The sequence below is a fragment of the Labrus bergylta genome, chromosome 2 (assembly GCF_963930695.1).
Source record: "Labrus bergylta chromosome 2, fLabBer1.1, whole genome shotgun sequence".
Lineage (NCBI taxonomy): Eukaryota > Metazoa > Chordata > Actinopteri > Labriformes > Labridae > Labrus > Labrus bergylta.
Window position 1 is genome coordinate 8,259,090 of NC_089196.1, and position 22,652 is coordinate 8,281,741.

The 22,652-nt window shown below is 41.6% G+C and overlaps 2 protein-coding genes across 3 annotated transcripts; both read right to left on the bottom strand.

Annotated features, from left to right (window-relative positions):
- Window positions 1–580: 580 nt before the first annotated feature.
- idua (alpha-L-iduronidase) lies at window positions 581–6,880 on the bottom strand. Its single transcript, XM_020631135.3, has 14 exons — window positions 6,542–6,880; window positions 5,712–5,852; window positions 5,457–5,539; window positions 5,139–5,246; window positions 4,833–4,928; window positions 4,224–4,426; window positions 3,594–3,773; window positions 3,163–3,379; window positions 2,782–2,991; window positions 2,555–2,676; window positions 1,757–1,882; window positions 1,407–1,483; window positions 1,071–1,171; window positions 581–946 (listed from the first exon to the last, which is right to left on the bottom strand). Exons 1-14 carry the CDS (start codon window positions 6,679–6,681, stop codon window positions 846–848), a joined length of 1,905 nt encoding a protein of 634 aa, XP_020486791.2. The 5' UTR covers window positions 6,682–6,880; the 3' UTR covers window positions 581–845.
- A 715-nt stretch (window positions 6,881–7,595) lies between these two features.
- Window positions 7,596–21,593, bottom strand: LOC109982031 (poly [ADP-ribose] polymerase tankyrase-1). 2 transcript variants are annotated; one of them, XM_020631071.3, is made up of 28 exons: window positions 21,101–21,593; window positions 20,235–20,459; window positions 19,893–19,988; window positions 19,536–19,572; window positions 18,802–18,877; window positions 17,068–17,088; window positions 15,366–15,460; window positions 15,219–15,285; window positions 14,928–15,114; window positions 14,694–14,815; window positions 14,373–14,464; window positions 14,130–14,208; window positions 13,813–13,984; window positions 13,514–13,593; window positions 13,106–13,251; window positions 12,839–13,004; window positions 12,529–12,748; window positions 12,268–12,377; window positions 11,927–12,115; window positions 11,436–11,682; window positions 11,189–11,271; window positions 10,457–10,577; window positions 10,206–10,303; window positions 9,887–9,961; window positions 9,577–9,682; window positions 9,224–9,410; window positions 8,934–9,090; window positions 7,596–8,812 (listed from the first exon to the last, which is right to left on the bottom strand). In XM_020631071.3, exons 1-28 carry the CDS (start codon window positions 21,552–21,554, stop codon window positions 8,726–8,728), a joined length of 3,795 nt encoding a protein of 1,264 aa, XP_020486727.1. In that variant the 5' UTR covers window positions 21,555–21,593; the 3' UTR covers window positions 7,596–8,725. The 2 variants fall into 2 exon arrangements, with proteins under 2 accessions (XP_020486727.1, XP_065819974.1); XM_065963902.1 differs by lacking the exon at window positions 17,068–17,088.
- Window positions 21,594–22,652: the final 1,059 nt, after the last annotated feature.

Consider the following 22,652-nt stretch of genomic DNA (forward strand, 5'->3'; position numbering starts at 1 on the left):
CATACATCGCTGAAAACAGTCCCTACTGATATTTTAGAAAAGACTGCTAAACGCTACCTTACCCAGCTGTCTAATGAATGTATTCAGCCCTTTAAAAAAAAGAATATATGTAGTTGTGACATGTTTACATCAAATTGGTAGAAGACTTTGGTTTTTGGGCTGAGTGCCACAGACAGAGTAAGAAGAGTCAAAGCTGTGGGTTGAGAGTTTTTGGAATTTGTTACAAAAATATTAAATATCGTCCTAAGTTTATATTTTTTATCCTACGACTTTAATTACATTTTACTGTTTGCTCGAAGCCGACCACCGTGTGGGGCCACATGTACAGAGGCTGTTGTCCTCAAAGGGGCCTGATTAAGATCTGACCTGTGGCTCCTTTCCCAATGTGTCATTCCCCACTCTCTCTCTCTACATTCAGACTCTATCCACTTTCCTGTCTCTATAATAACAGGATAAAGAGTCCCAGAAAGAAATCCAGAAAAAGAAGCTGCAGTCCTTAAGTTCATAAAGTTATAACTAGCACTTCTTGTCTTGACAAATGAATAAATCAGTTCAGAAATGAAAGTGCTTGGGCTGATGATAACTGTTTTAAGTAACTTTTATCTCAATCTTGTTGAAATAACTGTGATTTTATACAAAAAATGTGATGCCCTAATCAGTGACCATAAAGTGCATGTTAAAAAATTAAGTATTCTGATTGAGGAGATGAACAAGAACTTAAATTTTCACAATAGACTGTATAAAACATCACCAACAGCACATTTATGGTTATCAAATGTATTTACAGTGTACAAAACCGTTTGAAACTTGATGTTAAATGATATAGTGCACGTCCTGGCCTTGGTCTAGAGCTCCTCTGAATACTTCTCTGGCAGTGAGTATGGCCCCGGTCTCCCCCAGTAGTCTACAGCTCGGACTCTGTACAGACCTCCAACCTCCTGATCCACTGCAGACGCACAACAGGGTGAACAGTATTATTTCTGTGGCTGGATGCCAAAACATGCTTTAAAGGCTGGATGTATTTTTTCATGCTGAATGCCAAAACATTTTTTTTTACTCATAACTCTTACCAGGTGAATAAACACAAGAGGTGAAAATAGTGTCTTGAGTGTTTATTCTGCGGAACTCTTTTTGATCCGTGGAGAATTCTACTTCAAATGTCTTAATGCATCTGAAAATAAAGAAAGGAAAATGCATGAATTAGTTCTTTCTTGGTCTTGGTCCATGCATATGACATAGTAACTGCATTTCAACAAAGACACACAGAGGGCGGCTGCACTCAATCTGAGGACCCTACCACACAGCTACACTGAATATAAGGAGGAAACTCATTTAACTGTGCCTCCTCTACGAGCTCTTACAGAGACAAAGGAAAACAATAGACAGAAACAACATTGAGCACCTACTTTGAATCGACACAGTGGTCTGACCAGGCGATCAGGACTTGGCCTTTGGTGATCCTGATGAAGCGTAATCCATTCACCTTATCGAAAGTTAAAAACAGAGGAGACCTCAGGATAATCGCTTTTGTAACATGCAGTCAAGTCTCATTCAGCTCTTTTTCTGTTGGCTGTGTTTAACTGACATCCATCAAGCTTTCTCAATCCAACACAGACTTTGAGTTACATTCATTCAGTCAGTATTCCCTTTCTCACATTTTAAAGCTCAGTAACTGGAGAAACAGTGTCTTGCTTGTATGGACACAAACATGCAAACGTAACAAACAGGGACCCAGGTGTTGAATGTTAGGTCTGACCTGGTTTGGTGGGGTTTTGGGCTGGGCACAAATGTGGATGAGAAGGACTGAAGGCACAGACAGTTTGGCTTTCAGAGTCAGAGTGTCCCCTGAAGGAAGTTCCCACGGTCCATCAACAAGAGGGTCCTGAAACAATGACACTTAATGAGATCAATGCATGTCTAAAAATGAAACAGGTCATGAAGCAGAATTTAACGTTTACTAAAAAAATACACTGAACATGATGAATACACATCGTCTCTGAACACAGTGCATGTTCAGTATACATTTCTGTCACCAGATATGAACACTAAGACATTCTTCCAAGCAACTTTCAAAAGATACAGATAGCATTGTTTTTATCGTTTATATTTTAGGGCGGAAAACGATCATCACTGACCACAGGATGTTTCATGTTGTTAAGTAGATGAGACCCAACATTTCAATTACTGCTCTTAAAGGGGAACAACATGGTTTATCTGACATAAAACCGGTTGAAGGACAAATTCAAGTAGACTTTTGGCCTCAATTTTTCCACTCAAACTAAAAGTCAAAAGACCAATCACAATTATTCTTAATATTTAAAAAAAGAAGAAACAAATCCCAGAGAGTTGTTTATTGAATGATCTAAATTCATAAATAAATGGAAGACACTATTTTAAATATTTTATGTAACAAGTGCAGCCTTTTTTCAAATGCAAAAACAGAGCCCCCCTGAATATCTTTAACCAACATTTGGAAAGAAAAATCACAATGCATATTGCAAAACAAACAAACATAATGTTACTTTTGCCAATATGGCCCGGCCCTGCTGTTTACCTGAACGCTCCTGAGACTTCTGAACTGTTGTGCTGTGGGGAAGTCGGGGCTGCCCATGCTCTGCCACAGAAGGTACGGGTTGGTTACATTGTTGTCCATATAATATGTGACATACGCAAGACCTGGATAACAAACAGACTGAAAGTAAGGACCTGTTGGACATGATGACAGCATTCAACAGTAGCTTTTTTTGTTTCTAAAATAACAACAGGGTACGGGGTTTCTACCTGTTTGTGCAGCCAGTCCTCTCAGTGACACAGTGACATCATCAGTGTTGGCGGAGGAGCTGTTGTCGTCACTGTTGTACACCAGCACTGCTGCCTGCCAGCTGTCTGAGCCTCCAGGTATTACAGGCTTGTGGCTGCTGGCCAAAACTCCAACAGTGCTGTTTTTGTTTCCTGGCGAGCTCAAAACCTGAGCCAGAACCTGAGTCTCTCCTTCAAGTGGAAACAAAATCAGGGGAGTCCATTAAACAAGACACATCCTGGATACTTTGCTTGTACATACACGGACGCATACATATTATTGAAAAGATCATGACTCGTTAAGACATTTCCTCAGAGTTAAAAATATAAAACCTATGCTCTGGAGTTAAAAAATATTGTCACCTAGCAAAGCCAGCAGGCCCATGATGGTGAGGACTGGCTTCCTGATCAGCTGCACGTGAGGTGGGTGGGTGTTGTTGACCTGGAAGCGGGCGGTCAATGTGCGCTGGGTGAATTGGTGCGGGTGGTAGCTGAGGAAGGCATTGTCGTTGCTCAGCAGGGTGTAGTTGATTGTGCTGTTGGGGTCTGACACCAGCAGGTCCTGGTGTTGGTGAATTACCTGTTGGAAGAAGCAGGATGGAGGATTTTCTAAATGAAATTGTTCATGAATTAACTGAACCTGTGAGGGTTTGGTGTGCATTTTCTACAACTACATAACATGTCTACCAATGAAATGTACAATTTTAGTCCCAACTTCTGCTATTTACATTTTAAATACATATATGGTAAAAAAAAGTATCATTCAGTGGCTTTACTCCATCGCTTTACTTCACCTTCGCCACCATTGCAGCATAGGTCATGTCAGCTCTCCACTCCTGAGGCCTGGACCAGCCCACCAGCGGATCCGCCTCATCGTTGTAAACAGGGAGGCTGCGGAACCGAGGGAAACGCTCCTGGATCTCCTTCACCGTCTGCACCTCCTGCTGGAGGATGGGCAAGGAGTAACCTCCTCCCTGCATGGAAGAAAAAGAAAGTCAGCTTGGAAAGAGAGGGGTTCTGATCGCAGCAGTTTTACAAAAACGTATAGATATTCAAGATATTGTACTATAGTTTTCAAAGAGTTTTGCGGTTTCAGTAACATCACTTTCATCATCACAGGGTGCACACAAATAGATCATTCAATTAGACTGTTCCCCCCTATAGATAAAAAACATTTTCCAAAAATGAATCTGACAAAAACATTTTTTGAACACAATCCACATTTTGAAACAATAATATAAGAAATCACTAAGATTTAGGGATTTCAGCCGAAAGACTTCTGGACATGAACACCCCTGAATCCAGAAACAAAATAAAGACACTTTCTTTTTTTAGGTGGAACGTCAGCTGTGACTTTCTCATTTAACAGAGCCAGATGTTCACTGTGTTTGCTGTAAATATACTTCAAGTTCAGAAAGGCCCACCTTTTTGTGTAGGGCGATGTAGTCCATCCTGACCCCCGTCTCTCCAGTGAAGTAGTTGGTGCCGTTGTAGCAGTGCTGCAGCATGGCCCAGCAGTACGGTGAGTGAGGGGGAGAGTGACAGGAGTCTCCTGGACCCCCAAACCTCAGGAGGTCGCTGGCAGCACGCAGACCCTCCGAACAGGCATCGTAGTAGTTTAGGAACCCTAAAGACAAGTTTATTAAACTTTATAAGACAAAAGCAACCACGGACAGCGCGACTCTTTGACTATAACTAGGAATGTGTGTTCAGGTATTAAATATACAAATCCTATTAAACGTAAACGAGAGTGAACCAACTTTATGAACAGTCATTATCAGCCTAATATAATATATGTGTCCATTTATGGTTGGGCAGTGTTTCATAAAAGCATTTATCAAACTATACATCTTAAGAATAAACATTTTTATATTAAGTACAACATGCTTTATGTAGGAGAGAATATTAGCTCAATTTGCTTTTCCTTGTTAAAAAAGAAAGAAAAAAAAAGGGCACATTTGGTAGCTTTAGTTCCACTTAAAAATAAAGAGATAAAACATTAAAATTTCAAATAGGACGCACTTTGGGTTTACCTTGTATTGAGACACTGACATTGTCAAAGTCATGGTTATTTGGCTCATTCCATGTTTCAAAGTTCCACTGAGAAACTCGTCCCAGGCCGTACTTATCTGTGAGTTAGGACCAACAATTTAAACATCTTAACAGAACAGAAATCACATAACATTTCACTTTGTCTACAAATTGTCAAAAGTTAAATTAATTGTTTTGCGAGTACAATGCTTTTCAGTTTCAGTTTAAAAAAAACCCAAAAACTTTATTACATGGTATGGAGTATTACAAAACTTTTTCCAAAACAATAAACTCTGTAATTCACTCACCGATATACCTTTTGGCTACGAGATAAATCAGATTCCTCCACTCGACCACTTGTGATTTGTCCTCAAAGTCCGTGAAATAGTTTGAGACGCTGCCCATCAGTTCAAATCCTGAAAATACAAAGTGCAGGAATTAATCGTAGGTCAGATATTTAATCACCTTTGACCAGTATCTATTTTTTTGTACCTTAAATATTACACTAATGGTTTAAGTTTAGTTTAAGTAAAGCTACAGAAACCTCAGCTTTGGGTTTTTAATGACAGCACTTGGTACAACAGTGCCTAAATCGTTTTGACTAAAACGTTATTGTGATAAACAACCTGGTTGGAGTCCATTGACCCACAAGAGTTCAATCAGCTGGTCCAGTTTAGTGAAGTTGTACTGCGGTTGTCCTCCAGTATCTCTACAACAACACAATCAACAATCTTTAATTTATCATGACACACATAAACAGAAAAAGACACACACGTCATCTTCAAACAGATACATCTTAAATTACAATGGTTGGCATGTTTTGATTTCACAAGTTTAACTGACTACTGGCCGGACAGGTCTCCACTTGCTGGTTAACTTACTGTGCAGTGACCAGCTCCAACATCCAGTGTATCCTAACCTGCTGGATCCCTGCATGGGGGACTGAGCCCACATAAGCCAGGTTCAGCTGCTGGTCAAGGCTCAGGTCAAACTGGTGGGCCTGAGTGTGGGGGAGTGGAGGACTAAAAACAGAGAAAAGATTATTTACATTTGTACAAGCCACCCAAAATTGCACTTAATATATATATCGGCTCGTCTGCAGACTTAATGGGAGAGGGAAGCCTTCACTACACTGAAAACGGCCTTCTGAAATGGAAACAAGTTTTTCAAAGGTCTTCACTTCATACACTACCATTTAATAGGTCGTATTAATGGCAGAGATGGTAGATTTAGTATGAAATTATAAAGCCTCATTCATTGTGGTTGACCCCTCTCACCGCGGGTGACCCCCCCCCCCCCACACACACACACACACACACACACACACACACACACACACACGCTACATTTAATGCATTACATTAATGCACACTGGACTTGGATATTTTCTGTTTACGCTGCACACTGTGAGAAGTAATTTTCACTGTAAATCATGCACATACCTGCACAGCTGCACAGCTCCTCCATTGCACCTTTTGTACATTTTGTGTTTTTACATTGCTTTTACATTTTCAACTTATTGCAGGAGCACTGCTGTTTTATAATCTCTCACTATTTTTTTGCTGTAGTCGTTTACTAAATGTTTTGCACCAAACACCGAGTCAAATGCCTTTTACGCAAATTACTTGGCAACAAAAACCGATTCTAAGTCTGAATAAGACACCAACTCTGACTGAAAACTAAGATTAAAACATTTCATATTTTGACCTACCAGAAACCAGTGCTTCTCCAGAAGTGTTTAAGGTCTCCTACTGGTTTCTCCACATCCACTGTGATGACATGTGAAGTTGCTGAAGTCTCGGTTATGATGATGAGGAGGGAGGCAAGGAGAGAAAAAGTTTTCCACTGCATGCTTGCGACCGAGCATTGCTACTAAAAGTACACTACAATTACTACAATTTCACCCTCGACATGCCTCATACATTTTTTTAAATAAATGATTAACCAGCGACTTGTAACGAAGCTCACTCGAGCAAGACTAAAGCAAAACAGAACAATAATAACATTTCCCCTCAAGTAGCGAGCTGCAGCCAGTCAGCTGAGCATGATGACGTTTAATGTGCGCGACTCTGATGTAGTCTTTCGGGGGAGTGGTTTGTATATCAGTGAATATTGTGACAGTATGATTATATAGTTAAGTGTTTCTATTTTACTACAGTATACATACTCAAGACTTAATGTGTTATTAGGTTAACTCTGCACCAAGTCTTCTTAATGTCAAATAAACCCTGTTGAATGCCAGGTCATCTGGTTTTATATGCTGTAGCTCAGGGGTGGGCAACTGGCGGCCCGGGGGCCACACGCGGCCCCCATCAACCCTCAAAGTGGCCCTCAGGTCATTTTTTACATATCGATTAATTGGAAAACGTGACAAAATATGCAATGAAATCCAGAAATATGTCCTTAATAATATTTGATCACTGGTATATTTTGAGACATAATCGACTTTAATCGTTTTTGTATACTACAGTTTGGCCCTCTGGCAGTGAGAATTAAACTAACGTGGCCCTTGCTGGGGCCAAAGTTGACCATCCCTGCTGTAGCTGATATAGCATGTGAGGATTACATTTACTAACATTAGAGATTTTATTATTTCTTCTGAGACTTTACTGAAGTAACTACAAGAGTCATACAGTAGGCGTCCTGGTTCGGCGATTTTAGTCGTGCTTCGATTGCATGACAATATTTTGTGTACAGTGTGGACACAAACTTTACAGCCAACATACATCCTGTTTTAACACTGTTCAAATAAACAAACCACAAAGAGCTGTTAATGGGACATTTATTAAAAAAAGTTGGGAGAATCAAGAAGGCATGAAAGGAAAAAGATCATGTCATTTACTGTTGAACTCAAAGATACTGTTAAACAGCAACAGTTATACACAACCATTTACACAACCTGTACAAATATTTTTCCCGCAAACTTGCAATTTAAATTCAAAATAACTTAAATAGGTTTCTATGTAAAAGTGCAAATCCATAAGCGTGTGATGTCTGTGAGTAAGACCATGGCGACAGAAATGGTGCCTTGATGAGTTCACTGGCTATCAGGAGTTACCTTGTAAGGCATCACAAGCACATTTCAACATTATGAACATTTACTGACTCTACTGTCTTAATGCAGTCATATATACTGTATAGAACGCTTTAAATGTACATCCACACCTTGAGTGTGCGTCTTTGTAATTCTGATGCCTTACATTGCATTTCAGCTTCGTAACTAAGCACATCTCTTCTCTCATACAAATCCAGACTGTTAGAATAATAGTGATGTAACAGATGGACCTTTTTCAATGGAGCATGCCCAGTCCTGAATAAAACCACAAAGAAAACAAATTCAGTTCAGTGTTTGTAGTGTTTGTGGTATGAAAGTTAACATTACAGCATAGCAACAATGCACTGTTACTTGTATGGTAGTGTCTTAAGTTTAGCATTGAAATCACAGTAACCAAAGGCCATTCTGTACAGGATGAACCCAGATATGGTGTGGCAGTAGTAGTCCACAGGATTCAGGCTCCGACAGTGAGACAGTGTGGGGTGTGTAGAGGTGAGGGGTCGGTGATTCTGCACAGTCACAAGGCATGAGGCGACGAAGAGTAACAAACTGATAATGCTGATACTTCAAAGTCTCTACAAGCATCCTCCCGATTGATTGGGAGGGGGAAGGAACTAACCCACGCACGCTATTGGGCCTCTCATGCTTCTGTATTTTCATGCAGCCAATGCAAAACAAAAAGGTGTCACCACCATAATAGAGATTATTATACAGCACTGGTAACCATGGGTTCTACTGGAAATGTGTTCGGTAAATAAAAAGGTGTTCAGGCATTTGCATTACAAAGGAGAGAAAAAAAACGAGCATCGAGTCCATGTGTGTGTTTGTGATGTTAAGTAACTACGACTTCTGCTCAGCTCCTGCAGAAGACTGCGCCGCGCTCTCCGGTTTAAGGATCTGGTAGGTGATGAGGTACTCTGGATAGGCCTAATGGAAAAACAGAGAAAGTCATGAGCACACACTACTACATGGCTGATGTTAAATGTCTTTTTTTAAATGTTAAAAACAGGATTGAGAGTATTTCTCATATGCTGGAGTGCCTGTTTACCTGCTCTCCTCTGTAGATAACATATTCAGCATAGGCCAGGCCGTTGACGCTGGGCCGCCCGATAACTGAGTGGTGCCCTGGGGGGGCGTGGGCCATCTTCATGGCACTGAACTGTAGGAAGGACTTCCCCAGAGTGACTCTGCAGAACAGCATCTGCCTGTGAATGCAGACGAGAAGACAAAGGTCACTTATAAGTAAGTGTCTTTCTTGAAAATACCGCATACGACCTTAAAAAGAAAAAAGGTGGAAAGTAGCTTAACCGCTAAAACATCTTGCAGTTTTAAAGTTACCTGTGGCACAGGTAGCAGGATCTGTCTTTGTGCGTCGGGCAGCCAGTGCCTCCACCGATACCGTAAACATACTGATTGCTTTTTGAGGAGTTCTCTGCAAAGTAGATCCCTGCTCCAAACATCCCTCCTATGTAGGCGTGGCGCTCATCGAAGCCTTTGTGAATGATGGCGTTGATGAACGGGGAACCTGAAGGAACACAAGAACACAGTGGCAGATTGAAATTACTAACAGTAATTAAACACAGGCCTGACTTTGAGTTGTTTCTAGAAGGCTTAAACTCAAATGAGACACCACTGCTGCCTGATGCTGACACACAAAACATTTTAGATGAAGTGAAGGAGGGTGTGGTTACCATGAAACAACATCCGCTCGTTGTGGTGGTTGTGGTTCTCGTCTGCGATTTCCTTCTGCCGGTGGGTGTAACGTTCCCTCAGCTTCTTATTTACCACCTTTTGAATCTGCAGAGCACAATAAGATGCTTATCAAATATCATGTTGAGCTCCAATAATGCTTAAAACCGAGAATTCACTGTTCAGCCGCTGAAATCTTTGATTTAACTTGTCATTTATACAATCAAGCAAAGCTTAAGTCTGTGCATGAGCTGTTCTAGTTCTGCATATTAACAAATTAGATGAACAAGAACAGAGTTTCCTGAGTCAGACCTTGATGATGTTGTATCTGCTGAACACACCGCCGGCGTTTCCTCCGTCTCTGTGCTCTCTGATGGTGCTCTGTAACTAAAGGACACGGGGCAAAAAACATGATTTTATTATCTCTAGTTAGCTAGTAGAAAATGTTCTTTCATCACCTGCTGTGGTCGAATAAAGTATGCTGCACAAATTTACATATTTCTCTACAATGCAACTTCTTTTTTCTAAAAATACTTTTTTTTTTAGGATTTGAAACATTAGATCTCCATTTGACATTATTACTTTCAGCTTTTCTGAAGAAAAACAAATGTAAAGAGTGAACTGGACTCACCTCCTCCTCCACAGACTGGTACTCCTTATCATCTGTGGCGAGGTCGATCAGAATGGTGCCCTGGTTGGCACAGTGGAATGTCAGGTAGGGGTTGGCACCTGAAAAACAAAAAGTATCGTTAGCAATCACAAGAACACAGTCATTTTGAATGTTTCAAGGTCTGTTGAAGTTGTCTGAGAAATGTGGCAGACAGCACAGCATGGTACTATTGCTTGATGATTCCTATAAGTAAACAAAACAGGCCCCCTGACCTTGCTGGCCGCCCAGCAGCCTCTCCACCCCCTTGATCAGCTTGTGTCGGTGGCCATAAGCATTAATCCCAATCTCCTTCAGCTCCTCGTGACCCATGTCAACCAGCACGTCCAGGCTGATCTGGGGGAAAAATGAAATAAAATAGCAAGTTGAAATGCTTATACCAACCACTTGAAACATCTAATTTTGTCTGTTTGCTCAAACATCCAGCTGTTCCAATGATTACAAACCCACCAGAGTTTTTTAGTTTTACTCTATTCATGATATTTAAACACGGCACTGACTCAACAGACAAAGAACAAGAATATCATGAGAGAAGTCAAAAAGTTGCTGTGTGCACACATATTAAAGCATCCTAAATTCAGTACAAGGTTTCTGCATCATGACTTCATCAAACTTAGAGGCACAGCTTTAAGTAGCATTTTTGGCTTTCTTATGCAGCGCTCTTTGATGTAACATTCAGTGTTTCCAAGGCAACGATAAACCTATAGTGTCTGTCATGGCGGCCGCCAAGACAAATATTAAATTACAGATTTCTCTGGCTTTGATAACTGTTGGAAATATTTGAGGTAATTGAAGTACTCAGCACAAACACACATATATATATATATATATATATTTTTTTTTTTACAAAGGTTTAGTGCATTTTTAATTTAGAATTCTTAAATGTTGTAATAAAATTCAACATATTGCACATTTAATGAACAGTAATTTAATGTGTGATGGCTGACCTGCTCCCTCTCAAAGATGTCCCTCAGGTGCTCCAGGCCCAGGCTCTTCAAGAACTGACTTATATTCATGTCCAGCATCGCCACTAAGAAAAAATAGAACAGAGCGTTAGTATTAACAATAAATCTAAAACAGAGTTACCCCTGTAATGCATAGTTTCCTCACAAAGAACTTGTTTATTCTTATAATTAATACTTTAATAATTTGTAATCCAAGCAACATTCATTGTAGTAAAGACAGCAAACTCACGTTCTCCTTCCTTGCGCTCAGTGCCCGTGGCTCCATCTGCCACTCCGGAGGACCCGGCAGACGCTGCGGCGGCCAGCTCTGTAAGCGGTCCTGCCAAGTTGTCTATGCTACTTGCGGCTGACAGACAGGACGGCGTGGAGGCGGGGGAAATGACCGAGGCGCTGACCACTGTGGCCTGTGGCTTAAAGCAGCTGGGAAGGGCATCTGGTGGCATGGCGTCCATGAGCAGGGCCCTGATATCATCAGCCTGCAGGTTGGGCGGAGAAAAACAAGTTGAGAGGAGGCTGATTTAAGTTCCAGCAGATGAAGTTAGTTCACAAATGTTTGCAGCCCTCAGTAAAAAAGGATAATAAAACAATCATGACGCTAGGGAACATGATTTTCAAACTGTTTAAAGCACAGACTGAATTGCCCAACTCGTATTGGAGTCTGAAAAACAAATGGCCTTGGGACCGCTTAGCTCTTTATTTCTGAATGAGAGAGGTCGTTACCGTGGCCAGGTCCAGAGCAGTCTGGCCCTCTTGGTTCTTCATGGTGGGGTCGGCTCCGTGAGCCAGCAGCAGCGCACAGAGCTGAGTACGACCTTTCTGCGCTGCCTCATGGAGGGGGGTGAACGCCCATTTGTCTGTAGCATTCACACACGTGTTGTACTTGATAAGCAGGGCCGCAATGTCCACATGCTGTAAGAAGAGAGGCAACGAGGGTCAGTTATTGAGACGTGGAAGTCCATTAGAACCAATTAGCTGACATTTATAGAGCTGGCAGGAGATACGGCTTTGACCAGCAATTTAATAAATCTAAGTCATTTGTTTTTGTTATTCCGTAGACTGACCCCGTAAGAAGCAGCATTATGAAGAGGGATAAGGCCTCCTTTGTCCTGCGCGTTGACATCCGCCCCATGCTCCAGCAGATACTCTGCCACCTCCAGGTTGTTGTAGCCAGCTGAGGAGGAAGGACATGAAAATTTACTATTTTGGCTCATATTAGAACTAACATTTAAAATACTTTATGAGATCAAGAAAAAGGGAAAACCAAACCTTAAAAAAACCCTTCACTTGAAATGCCACATGAGGAGTGTGTTGTTATCAGTTACCTGCGAGGTGCAGTGGTGTGGAGTTGCGTCCCTGTGTGTCTCTGCAGTTGATATTCTCTGGGGAGCAGAGTTTCTGTACTCGGGCCAGGCAGCCCTTTTTGGCAGCGTCCAGCAGGGCGGCATCCCCCCTCAGCAGGTCCTGGATGTCTGTGTCTCCATCTTTCACCATGTCTAGAGGCATGTTACCGTCACGATTCTTCTTGGAGGGGTCGGCTCCATGCTGATATAAATAATGTATAACCTTATTTTAAATGACAATACACAAATTAATGCAGGAGTCTTTTTGGGAAAGACAATATTTGATTGTCACCTTGAGCAGCAGCTTGCAGATCTCGTACTTTCCTTTAGCCGCCGCCTCGTGAAGTGGGGTGAACTTCCACAGATCAGCCACATTGACTGAAGCTCCGTGTCTGACCAGCAGCTCAGCCACTTCATAGTGGCCATAGGAGCACGCGTTGTGAAGAGGAACGAGGCCTCTGCAGGAGAAGAAACACACCATGAAGTGTGGTGTACAGATATTTATGTTTACATCTTTCTAACAACTACAGGTATGTGAGATGTTTGTTAAAGAACTCACCCTTTGTCCTTTGCATGGACATCAGCTCCATGGTGTAGCAGGTATTCAACCACAGCCACTCGATTGTAACCAGCTGCAAAGTGTAGAGGAGTGGAGTGACGGCCCTCCAGGTCCCGGCAGTTCACATTCTGGGGGGTGCAAAGTTGCTGCCAAACACAGAGACAATATGATTATGGGCAACTACACAGTGTAGTTAAAAGTATGTTTACAAGATCGAAGAGCTAGAAATTTAAGTACAAACCCCACAAAAAACAAAACAAAATCAGGCCCAGAGTAAATCATGATTTAGTCACAATAATGTCTAACAAATTAACTACAAAATGTCGAATGATCTCAAAAGAAAACAATTGAAACAAAAACAAAAGTGTAGTCACTGCTACAAATACTTAAATTTAACGGTGAACTTACTTGTACTGTGTCCAGATCCCCTGCTTTGGCTGCCTCCAGAAATCTGTAGTCCACGTCAGAATTACGTGTGGGAACATTTTCTGGGAGAAAAAGAAGAAAGAAAGAAATAATACTGAATACTGCATGAAAAGGATTGCTATACAAAATATGAAATTCCATGATAAGGGTTTAATCTGGTGAAAGTCTCAAAAAGAAATATTTATACTTCAGCCAACAAAATCAGCCTCGTCTTTGTTAAGGAATTTAAACAGTTTAAACGTAAGCACAAACAAAAAGAGACGAGTAGAGAGTGGGATTACCATTGAGAATCTGCTGCACAGCTTCGTTGCCCATCTGAGCAGCGGTGAAACCCTGCAGAGACACGATGGAGGGGTCGGCCCCGTAGCTCAGCAGCAGTTTGCAGGTTTGAATGTGACCGGCCAGCGCTGCTCTATGAAGAGCCGTCTGACCCAGAGTGTCCACGGCATTTACCTGGAGACAACGCCAGTAAACATATGTTTCAGCACAGCATTTGTATTTACCTACCTACCAGCTTTAAACCTTTATACAGCAAATATAATGCCATTTTTTTTTTTTTAAATCAGGTAGAAATGAATGGGAACATATATGCACAGACCTTTGCTCCATGTTTCTGCAGCACCTCCAAGATGTCATTGTGTGCTCTTTCAGCAGCAACGTGCAATGGTGTCATAAAGCTTGAAGACAAAACAGACAGAAGTTATGATCAGGCTAGTGCTGTTCAAGTGGATATAACTGCTTACAACTTAATGTAGTCAAAGTTGTTCTGTCTACATTTCTGTCATCCTCTACGATCTCTTTTTAAACCAATTTTAAATCAGGTAAAAACTAAAAGACTTACTCTTTATTCTTCTCATTGATGTTGGCACCTTTGCGCAGCAACAGCTCAGTCACCTGCTTCCTCTTGGGGTGGGGGGAAGCCACAGCGCAGTGCTAAAATACACAAGAACATTACATTTTGGATTATTAAAGCTTGCCAGGTCTTGGCTTGAGTACATGCCAATTGTACAGTCAATCACATACAGTTGGCATGTGTGCATCATCATTACAGTTAGCTGTAATTTTTCATTTCCAGCACTGAGCTAAGGGCAATAACCATACTGAAAAAAGTAGTAATAGTCATAGCAGTAGCAGAGTAGCAGCAGTAAGGTGTTGTTCTGACCAGAGCTGTCTCGTTGGTCTGAGGATGTTTGAAGCTGATGATCTCTAGAGCCAGCGTCTTCTTCACTTTGGCCATGTCTGCCTCCCGGGCTGCCTGCAGCAGCGAGTGACCTTTAAACTCATCTACATGACGGAGAAAAAAATAATCAGTAAATAAAACATATGTCTGTATGAATGTTTTTCCAGTCATCATTGTGTGTACAGGAGTCCATGTGTGTGTTGTGAGAGGACTCACAGGTGAGCCTCTCTTTAAGCTCCGGAGTGGGGGCCATGTCCACGGCACTCTTGCTGTGGCAGTTCAGCAGGGTGGGGTCAGCCCCGTGGCTCAGCAGCAGCGAACAGACCTCAACTCTGTTCTTGGACGCTGCCTCATGGAGTGGCGTGAACTGCCACAAGTCCATGGCGTTAACACAGGCTCCATGCTGCACAAAGAATCGCAACGTCAGAGCACAGAGCATGTGTAAAGACAAAAAGCCGATCAAGAGAGTTCAAGCTCGAGTGAAGAAGTGAGACTCTGTTGACTTACTTTCAGCAGGAGCTCAGTGACCTCAAAGTGACCGTAGGAGCAGGCATTGTGAAGGGGAACTAGACCTCTGCAGAGACAGGACCCTCAAGTTAGTGTCAGATATAATAACTGAATGATAATTGATTCTTTTCTAAAACGGTGTCTCACCCCTTGTCCTTGGCATGAACATCAGCCCCGTGCTGGAGAAGAAGCTGAACGATGCGGACACGGTTGTAGCCGGCAGCCAGGTGAAGGGGCGTCGACTGTAAGAGAGGACAGTTGTTTACAGACACAGATCACTGGCTGGTTTAGTGTGCACTGCCTTCGATGGCCACAGGAGCAAGCGGCTGATTAGGGCCAGGAGCAGTGTGCAGGCTAGGCTCTGTGAGTTGCAGATGAATGGCAGATATAATGATGATGCAAAGGTCAATAAGGCTGTGGCTAAACCCGGTGACAAAATTCATTGGTTGCTGTTTTTTTCTTCTTTTTTTTTAAATCTCTGTCTGACACATTATGAGACAACAAGCAACTTCAACTTCTTTTCTAAAATACCTCCACTTCATGTGTCGACATCAACACTATTTCATTTCATTTCTTTTCTTGGGTTTTAGGAGTTTAAAATTAAGTTTTACGTGGTTAGATGATTAGAAAAGATGGCTAGTGAAACTGTTAGACTGTAAAATTCAAAATGGCAGGATAGGAGTTACGGTTGGGGGATGATTGCTTGTTACACACTTCTTTTTTTTAAACCTAGAGTGAAGAGCTTTTAGCCAAAATGGATAAAAGCATCATAATGAGGCACAGCTTTATTTCTGTCAATGTGTTTATGTTCAGAGATATAAAAGTATTCATGCACTTAAAAAAAGGCTGAACCTGCAGCTCTTAGATTCACATTTGATAAAATGCTATCAACCCCAACCGTAACTAGATGCAAAGAAGCTACATAAAGCAGGCTGAGTGTTTGAGAAAGCAGCTCTGCAAGCTAAAGGAAGATTAAATCAAATGGCTTTATTAAAAAAAAAAAACGTTAGTCTAAGCAAAGCTGCAAATCCAATTTTAGCATTTTTTTTCCCTCTTATAACAAGTCTAGCTCAGGTCAAGCTTAAAATCAAAAGGAGGGGCGTCATTCGTTTCAGATTCCATGCAGTGGTGTTAACATAAACCAAGAAGGCGAGCTGTTAGAGCTCAAGCCACAGCGTTAAAATCAGATGAACGGTGAGTCCAATCACAGAGGCATCATTCAGTGTGGGATGACACGAGCAATCAAAAGTCAGCACATGGAGGGTTGCATAGCACGACCACAATGACAGGTGAGAAAGATCGTCCACTCATTACTGCAGAGCAACTAATCCGACGTGACGTAGACACAAATGACAGACACATATTCAGGATTCGCTTGACAAAATGCAGAGGGGCAGGCCTTCAGGCATGCATGAGTGATCATCCAAAAGAAACCAATGATTAATAAAAAAGTAAAGCCAAATCAGAAAACTGACCGAGCAGCAAGTGACTGAAAGTTGGAGAAAGTGTGTGGGTGAGTGTGCAAGGAGAGGACAGACGCTGAAGAGAGCAGGCAGTAGACGTTATGAGCTCCTCTCCAAATCCATATAGATGACTTGTCACCATGACACCAACCCAACTCACTCACTCACTGATTCACATGTCACACACGCAAACACACAGAGGAGCATCAGGGTAGGATACATGAGTGACCCGTACACCCAGGTCCATGATGTGCAATTAACAGTGACAGCCAGCTTATTGGTCAAATAAAACAATGGATTAAGTAGGAATGAAACATACGAGAAAAAAAAAAAAAAAAAATCACAACAGTGCATCAATCAAGTGGCCGTTATCAAGGTCAACTTACCAGCATTTTTTGGGATGTTGACTGATCGACAAATGTTGCCAGGGTTACACGGAAAACAAAACGAAACAAAAATTACAAAATGACAGTATCTTTTCAAAGCAAGTCTTTTCTCCCTCCTTACGCCAATGCAACACAAGAGCTAGCTTTAAATCACTGCCTGATCTGTCAAACATGGCTGGAGATTAAATGTGACACAGGGCCAGAGAGGAAGACGTTCTGCTGGAGGGTTAAATGGGACTTCTCACTTTTCTTTGTGAAAAGGCGAGGACTTCAAACTGTGCCCTCTGGCTTAATCATCCCAGAGCAGGTCTACACTGGCTTAGTGGCTTAGATCATGCAAATTTGAAATATACTAAGAAAATGTGACATGTCTTCAACATCTGTGGAAGAAAATGTGGTTAGGAATGAATGACATAAAACAATGCTTTTATGCTGTTCACATGAATGGAAATGTAAGGCAGAGTTGGTTATTGGGCTTTGTGTGAGTTACTTACAAAAAATGAAATGTATTTTAAAGAAAGGATATACATTTTTTACACAAAAGTTTGCGTTACTAAACCTGAACCAAGTATGATGCAATCTATCGACTAGAGCCCGACTGATTAATTGGCCAGCCGATAATATGGGACGATATTAGCGTATACAGCGACTATCCTATCGGTTAATTTTATCAGATATGTACAGATATTAATAGATTTAATCACCTGTCAAATAGCATTTCATTTGAGTATTGTCGTATTAAACTAGCAGTTCTCTTTCACCAGCAGAGTGTGCTATATAGATTACAATAAGCATCATCCCTCCCCAGAATGTCAGGCCCTGATGCACGTATGCACACGCATGTTACTTTCCAGTTGAGTGACTATCGTGTCTACGTTATACTGTATATCTTTTCCACAAGTCTTTGATAACTGCATTTGAGGGATCAGCACAATTAATGTGTGTATCTATATCTATCTTTCTCTACAGATTGAACATAGATCCAATAAAGATATCGGCCAATATCTATATAATTTTTATCTCCCCAATATCGATGTCAGTATCGTCCCCAAAAATTCCAGATCGGTCGAGCCTACTATGTACAAACATTTTTTAATCCACATCTTTTATCCTTCCAGTCCAATCCGCCATTAAGAGGAAAAAAGAAAACAATAAATCAACACATAAATACAATATTACGATGTAGACAGTGTGCACGCTGTGGGCGTACTTCTACATCACACAAAAAAAACTTTGCACCAGTTTGGGACATGGAAATGTGATTATGGGATTATGGATTATGTGTTTCTCTGGTTTAGTTGCACAAAATGAATGCCGAGTTAACTCAGTCAACCAACTAGACCAAAATGTTTATGTTTTGGTGTTATGACAGAAGGATATGGATTACAAGGATGGCGTCATGAGATTCAATCATTAATAATGAGAGAAAAAATAAATCAGTGTGTTTCACAGCGGTGGGTCCAAAGTAAAGTGGTCCACATTAACACCCTCTGGCAAATCCACTGACATTAATCCTCTTCATATCACAGAATTAAATACTTATCCAGTCACAATACAACTGTTTGCTTTATTCTTCTGTTCACAAATCATCTGACTCAGAAACCCTCTTGCTGGTTAATGTTTAGAACATTTATAACGGAGTAAGATTTTGTAACTCTCCACACATGTGTATCAAAAAGGTGCTGTGGCATGTGTATTTTGTGCCGTATGGTGTGATACGAGTGGCTCATTTACCTTGCGTCCATCGCTGGCATGGCAGTTTACATTTAATGGAGTCAGCAGTGCCATCAGCTTCTCTTCATTTCCACTCCTGTAATTACACGGTTGAAAAGACGGGTCTCATTGAGTATTCCTCTCATCAAAACCACCACTCCATAATCTGAATGTCATTTCACAGGCTGTCACGGATGATGAAATGCAATACTGGATGAAACTGAGTAATACTACACGGGCTTCGAAGATGACCATATTGGTCTAATTTATGAGTTTTACACCATGAGGATATTTCTCCTGAGTTTCACCTGTTCCACTGGCTTATTAAACATTTAATTTTAGGCTTTTTCTGAGAAAAAGAGAGAGAGAGAGAGAGAGAGAGAGAGAGAGAGAGAGAGAGAGCGAGAGAGAGAGAGAGAGAGAGAGAGACATTCGGGAAAAGAGCCACAGGACAGATTCGAACCTGTACCGCCCATTTGGAGGACTATTGCCGTACACGGTGCACATACACTAACCACTACACTACCGACGCCCCCTGTTCCATTGGCTTTCAAAATAAACTTCAATAGTACTTTATAACTGTGGTTATGAATGTGTGTGATTTTGTGAGGCAACTTCGTTTTAACAACTTCAACCAGGCAAACTATTTCTCTCTTACAGTGAGACCTACATTAAAAAAAGGACAGATGACGATTTAGCTCTTTGACTCTGTCCGACAGGAAATGTGTGCACTGATCAAACAGTGTGGCACTTACCTGGCTGCTTCCAGAAGTTCATCCTTCTTGTATTCACCTGCGGGAAAGAAAAAAAATCAACATCAGACCTCGGCAAACCAAACACTTTCCATAGTTTTGGCGTGTGGTGTCATTCTTTGAGCTATAAGTGGAAATCAGAGCACCCTTCTGCAGTGACATGCTTCACAACTCAACAAAAAATCCCACAAAGAATCGAATAAAACATAAAAAAATGAATCATTCTTAGCCTATAATGTTGTAGCAAAATATGAAGTGTAGTGTCATTTTGTTTCACTGATATCAGGAAATTTGTGGAAATGGGAGTGCGGGCTAAATGTCAGTAGTGTAAAGGTAAGAGACGGGTAAAGGGGGACTGACCAGTGAGAACAGCCTTGGCAGAAGGGTCAGCTAGATCCAAAGCAGATTTGCCATCGGTGTTACGGATGTTTGGATCAGCTCCATGCTGAAGTAACACTGAGTGAGAAAGAAAGAAAGAGTCAAGACTTTAATATTTATACCATCTCTACATCATTAACATAGCTGCACAGTGTCAGCTAATGTTAAGATTTTGAAAACAGATAAATTGGAGACACAGAACATTGTTAGACAACTCTTTAGACTTATGCATCCAGTTGTCGGGCTTATCACATACCGGTAAGTGTCAATAAACATAACTATCAGATTTCCCTGTGCTTGACAATAATCAACAGGGATCCTCACCAATGCAGACATCGATCTTCCCCTTGATGGCTGCCTCGTGTAAGGGAGTGTAGTTCCAGTTATCTCTGGCATTGGGGTCGGCGCCCTGACACAAGAGGAGGCTGACAACTTCTGCGTGTCCGAAAGAGCAGGCGTTATGCAGGGGGATAAGTCCTCCATCGTCTCTGGCATGAACATTGGCCCCAGTTTGCAAGAGGTGCTCCACCACATCTTTTCTGCCAAAACCTGAGAGGGGATTTACACACATTTGAATTACTTGTTTTTTTCTTTAGTTATAGCTCATAGATGCTCTAAAACTAGCCCAGATAAGTGATCCTTAATCAATTTTAAACCATGAAGAGTTACAAGGATTCAAATACAACATTAATAAACAATGATTTCTACTCGACTGGGTGATTTAATCTGTAAAAAACAAAAAAAACAAAAAAAAAAAAAAAAAACACTTGAGAAATGATGAACATGTCTGCAGAGTTAAAGCCTGACATTATTCCAGCTGAAGTGATGCAGTTGTGGCTTATTGTGCATATAACTTTCCTTTGGACTGCCATTTCAGCTCAATCAAAGCTCAACAAATGTTATTTGGCTTTAATCTTAAACGGGGTTGAGCTCAGAAACATGTTGACGATCTGTGTTTGATATTCAAATTAGACCGGGGGACGTCAGATTAGCTTGTTAGCAATACAATGCTAAATCACTAATCCAGGATCCTGATGAAATATCACACTTTGTCTTAAAAAAACAATGGGTGAAACGTCAGGTTAGCTTTCAAACGTAGACAAGCCACACTATTATCCAGCTAGCTGTCACAGTTTGGTCTCTAATGTATAAAAAAAACATGCTGTGTTGTTAGCTTAGCTCGTCGGTACCCGCAGCGAAGTGAAGGGGAGTTGATTTCCGACCAGCCATGTCCTTCGCGTTTACATTCACGGAATCGACAAGTCTCTTGACCCGGGATACATCTCCGTTACGACAGGCCTCGAACAGCTCCCTGAACGCCCCGCCGATGCCGCTGCTCCCGTCAGTGGGGCTGGCAGCTCCTGATCCGGGGCTGGAGACGCTGCTGCTGCTGCCGCCGCCGGAGGTCGTCGTGCTGAAGCTCGCACTGCTCGCTAGGACCGGGGCTGGGAGGTCCGGGGAGGCCACGGCACCCTCGATCCCTCCGCTGCATTCCCTGTCGATTTCCGGAGCTCCGACGGCCGAGGTCAGCAGAGCCATCGGCGGAGAGGCCGGAGGAGCGCCCGAAATAGAGCTGTTTCTCGGCGGAGACGGTAAAGTATTTTGTTGTTGTTGCTGCTGCGAAGAGCGACGAGGCACCGCCATTACAGCAGCTCTCGATCCACAATAAAAGCTGCTCCTCCTTTCCGGTGAAAGTGCTCCTGTGTTTCCGGTCAGCTGTTTACTCTTCAGTGCCAAGAAACCTTTGAGTTCTCACAGCATTCACAGAGGCTCACAGAGCAAACATTTAATTACATTGAGTTATGATGTTGCATGAATGCAGGCTCCCAAACAAATCTTTATTTAGTACCACATGCAGCAGTCTATCAAATACTCCATCAGCAATGTTTTGACTATGAATGGTATGAACGCATGCATCCCCAGCATGTCCAATATATGTAGGCTAGATTTGCCCTTTTCATTTCTAGAATACATTTGAAAACTAGAGCACATTTGTCCGAATTTTTTTAATTATTATTTTTTATTGTTATTTGTTGCTAGATATAAATATATTATATTGTAAATACACAACTCCCGCTTTTAACCACCATAATCAAAGTCTCATCTTCTTTGTCCAAAACCATTTATAACAGATATGACATTGAAGCTCCTTTGAGGAATATTAGGTGAACTTTGGCGACCCCCTGTGGGTTATTTAAGTAGTATTTTCACACACAAAACATCCCAGCCTGACCACTTGTTACAACAGCTGAGAATCATTTAACCAGACTTTGCTGTGGAATTATGTTTATTAATTTGCAGTATGCAGTTCATCAGTACCCACCTGACATTATTATTATTTTTAGGTATTAAAATGTCCAGGTTTTTTTGTTAGCTTCTGAGGGTCATTAGTAGGCATTAAATGTAATGTCTGTTTCATAATCATCTTAAAGTCTCCTCATAATGCACTTAATTTACATTGACTTACATTTTGACAAGGTAGCTGAATTACTTTTGAGAATCCATTCAATATTACTTCAGGGTGCAAAGTAAAAAAAACAAAAAACACTTCTCTTCCTAGCTCTTCTAGGTGTGTGCGCTTATAAATGTCGTCTTTTATCCCACAAGCCAGCTCTCCTCACAGTTGGGTGAGCTCAGACATCCTTATCAGATGTCCTAACCACCTCACGTGGCTTCTTTCGATGCAAAGCAGCAACTCAACTCACATGGACGTCTGAACCTACCACCTTTTCTAAAAGGCTG

Coding starts and splice junctions, on each gene's coding strand:
- idua (XM_020631135.3), bottom strand. CDS start 6,681: ATGCAGTGGAAAACTTTTTCTCTCCTTGCCTCCCTCCTCATCATCATA. Junction 5,540..5,711: donor TTGGAGCTGGTCACTGCACA/GTAAGTTAACCA, acceptor GTGTTGTTGTAG/AGATACTGGAGGACAACCGC. Junction 4,427..4,832: donor TGTCAGTGTCTCAATACAAG/GTAAACCCAAAG, acceptor ACTTGTCTTTAG/GGTTCCTAAACTACTACGAT.
- LOC109982031 (XM_020631071.3), bottom strand. CDS start 21,554: ATGGCGGTGCCTCGTCGCTCTTCGCAGCAGCAACAACAACAAAATACT. Junction 12,116..12,267: donor ATAATGCTGCTTCTTACGGG/GTCAGTCTACGG, acceptor CTCTTCTTACAG/CATGTGGACATTGCGGCCCT. Junction 9,411..9,576: donor CGAGCGGATGTTGTTTCATG/GTAACCACACCC, acceptor GTGTTCCTTCAG/GTTCCCCGTTCATCAACGCC.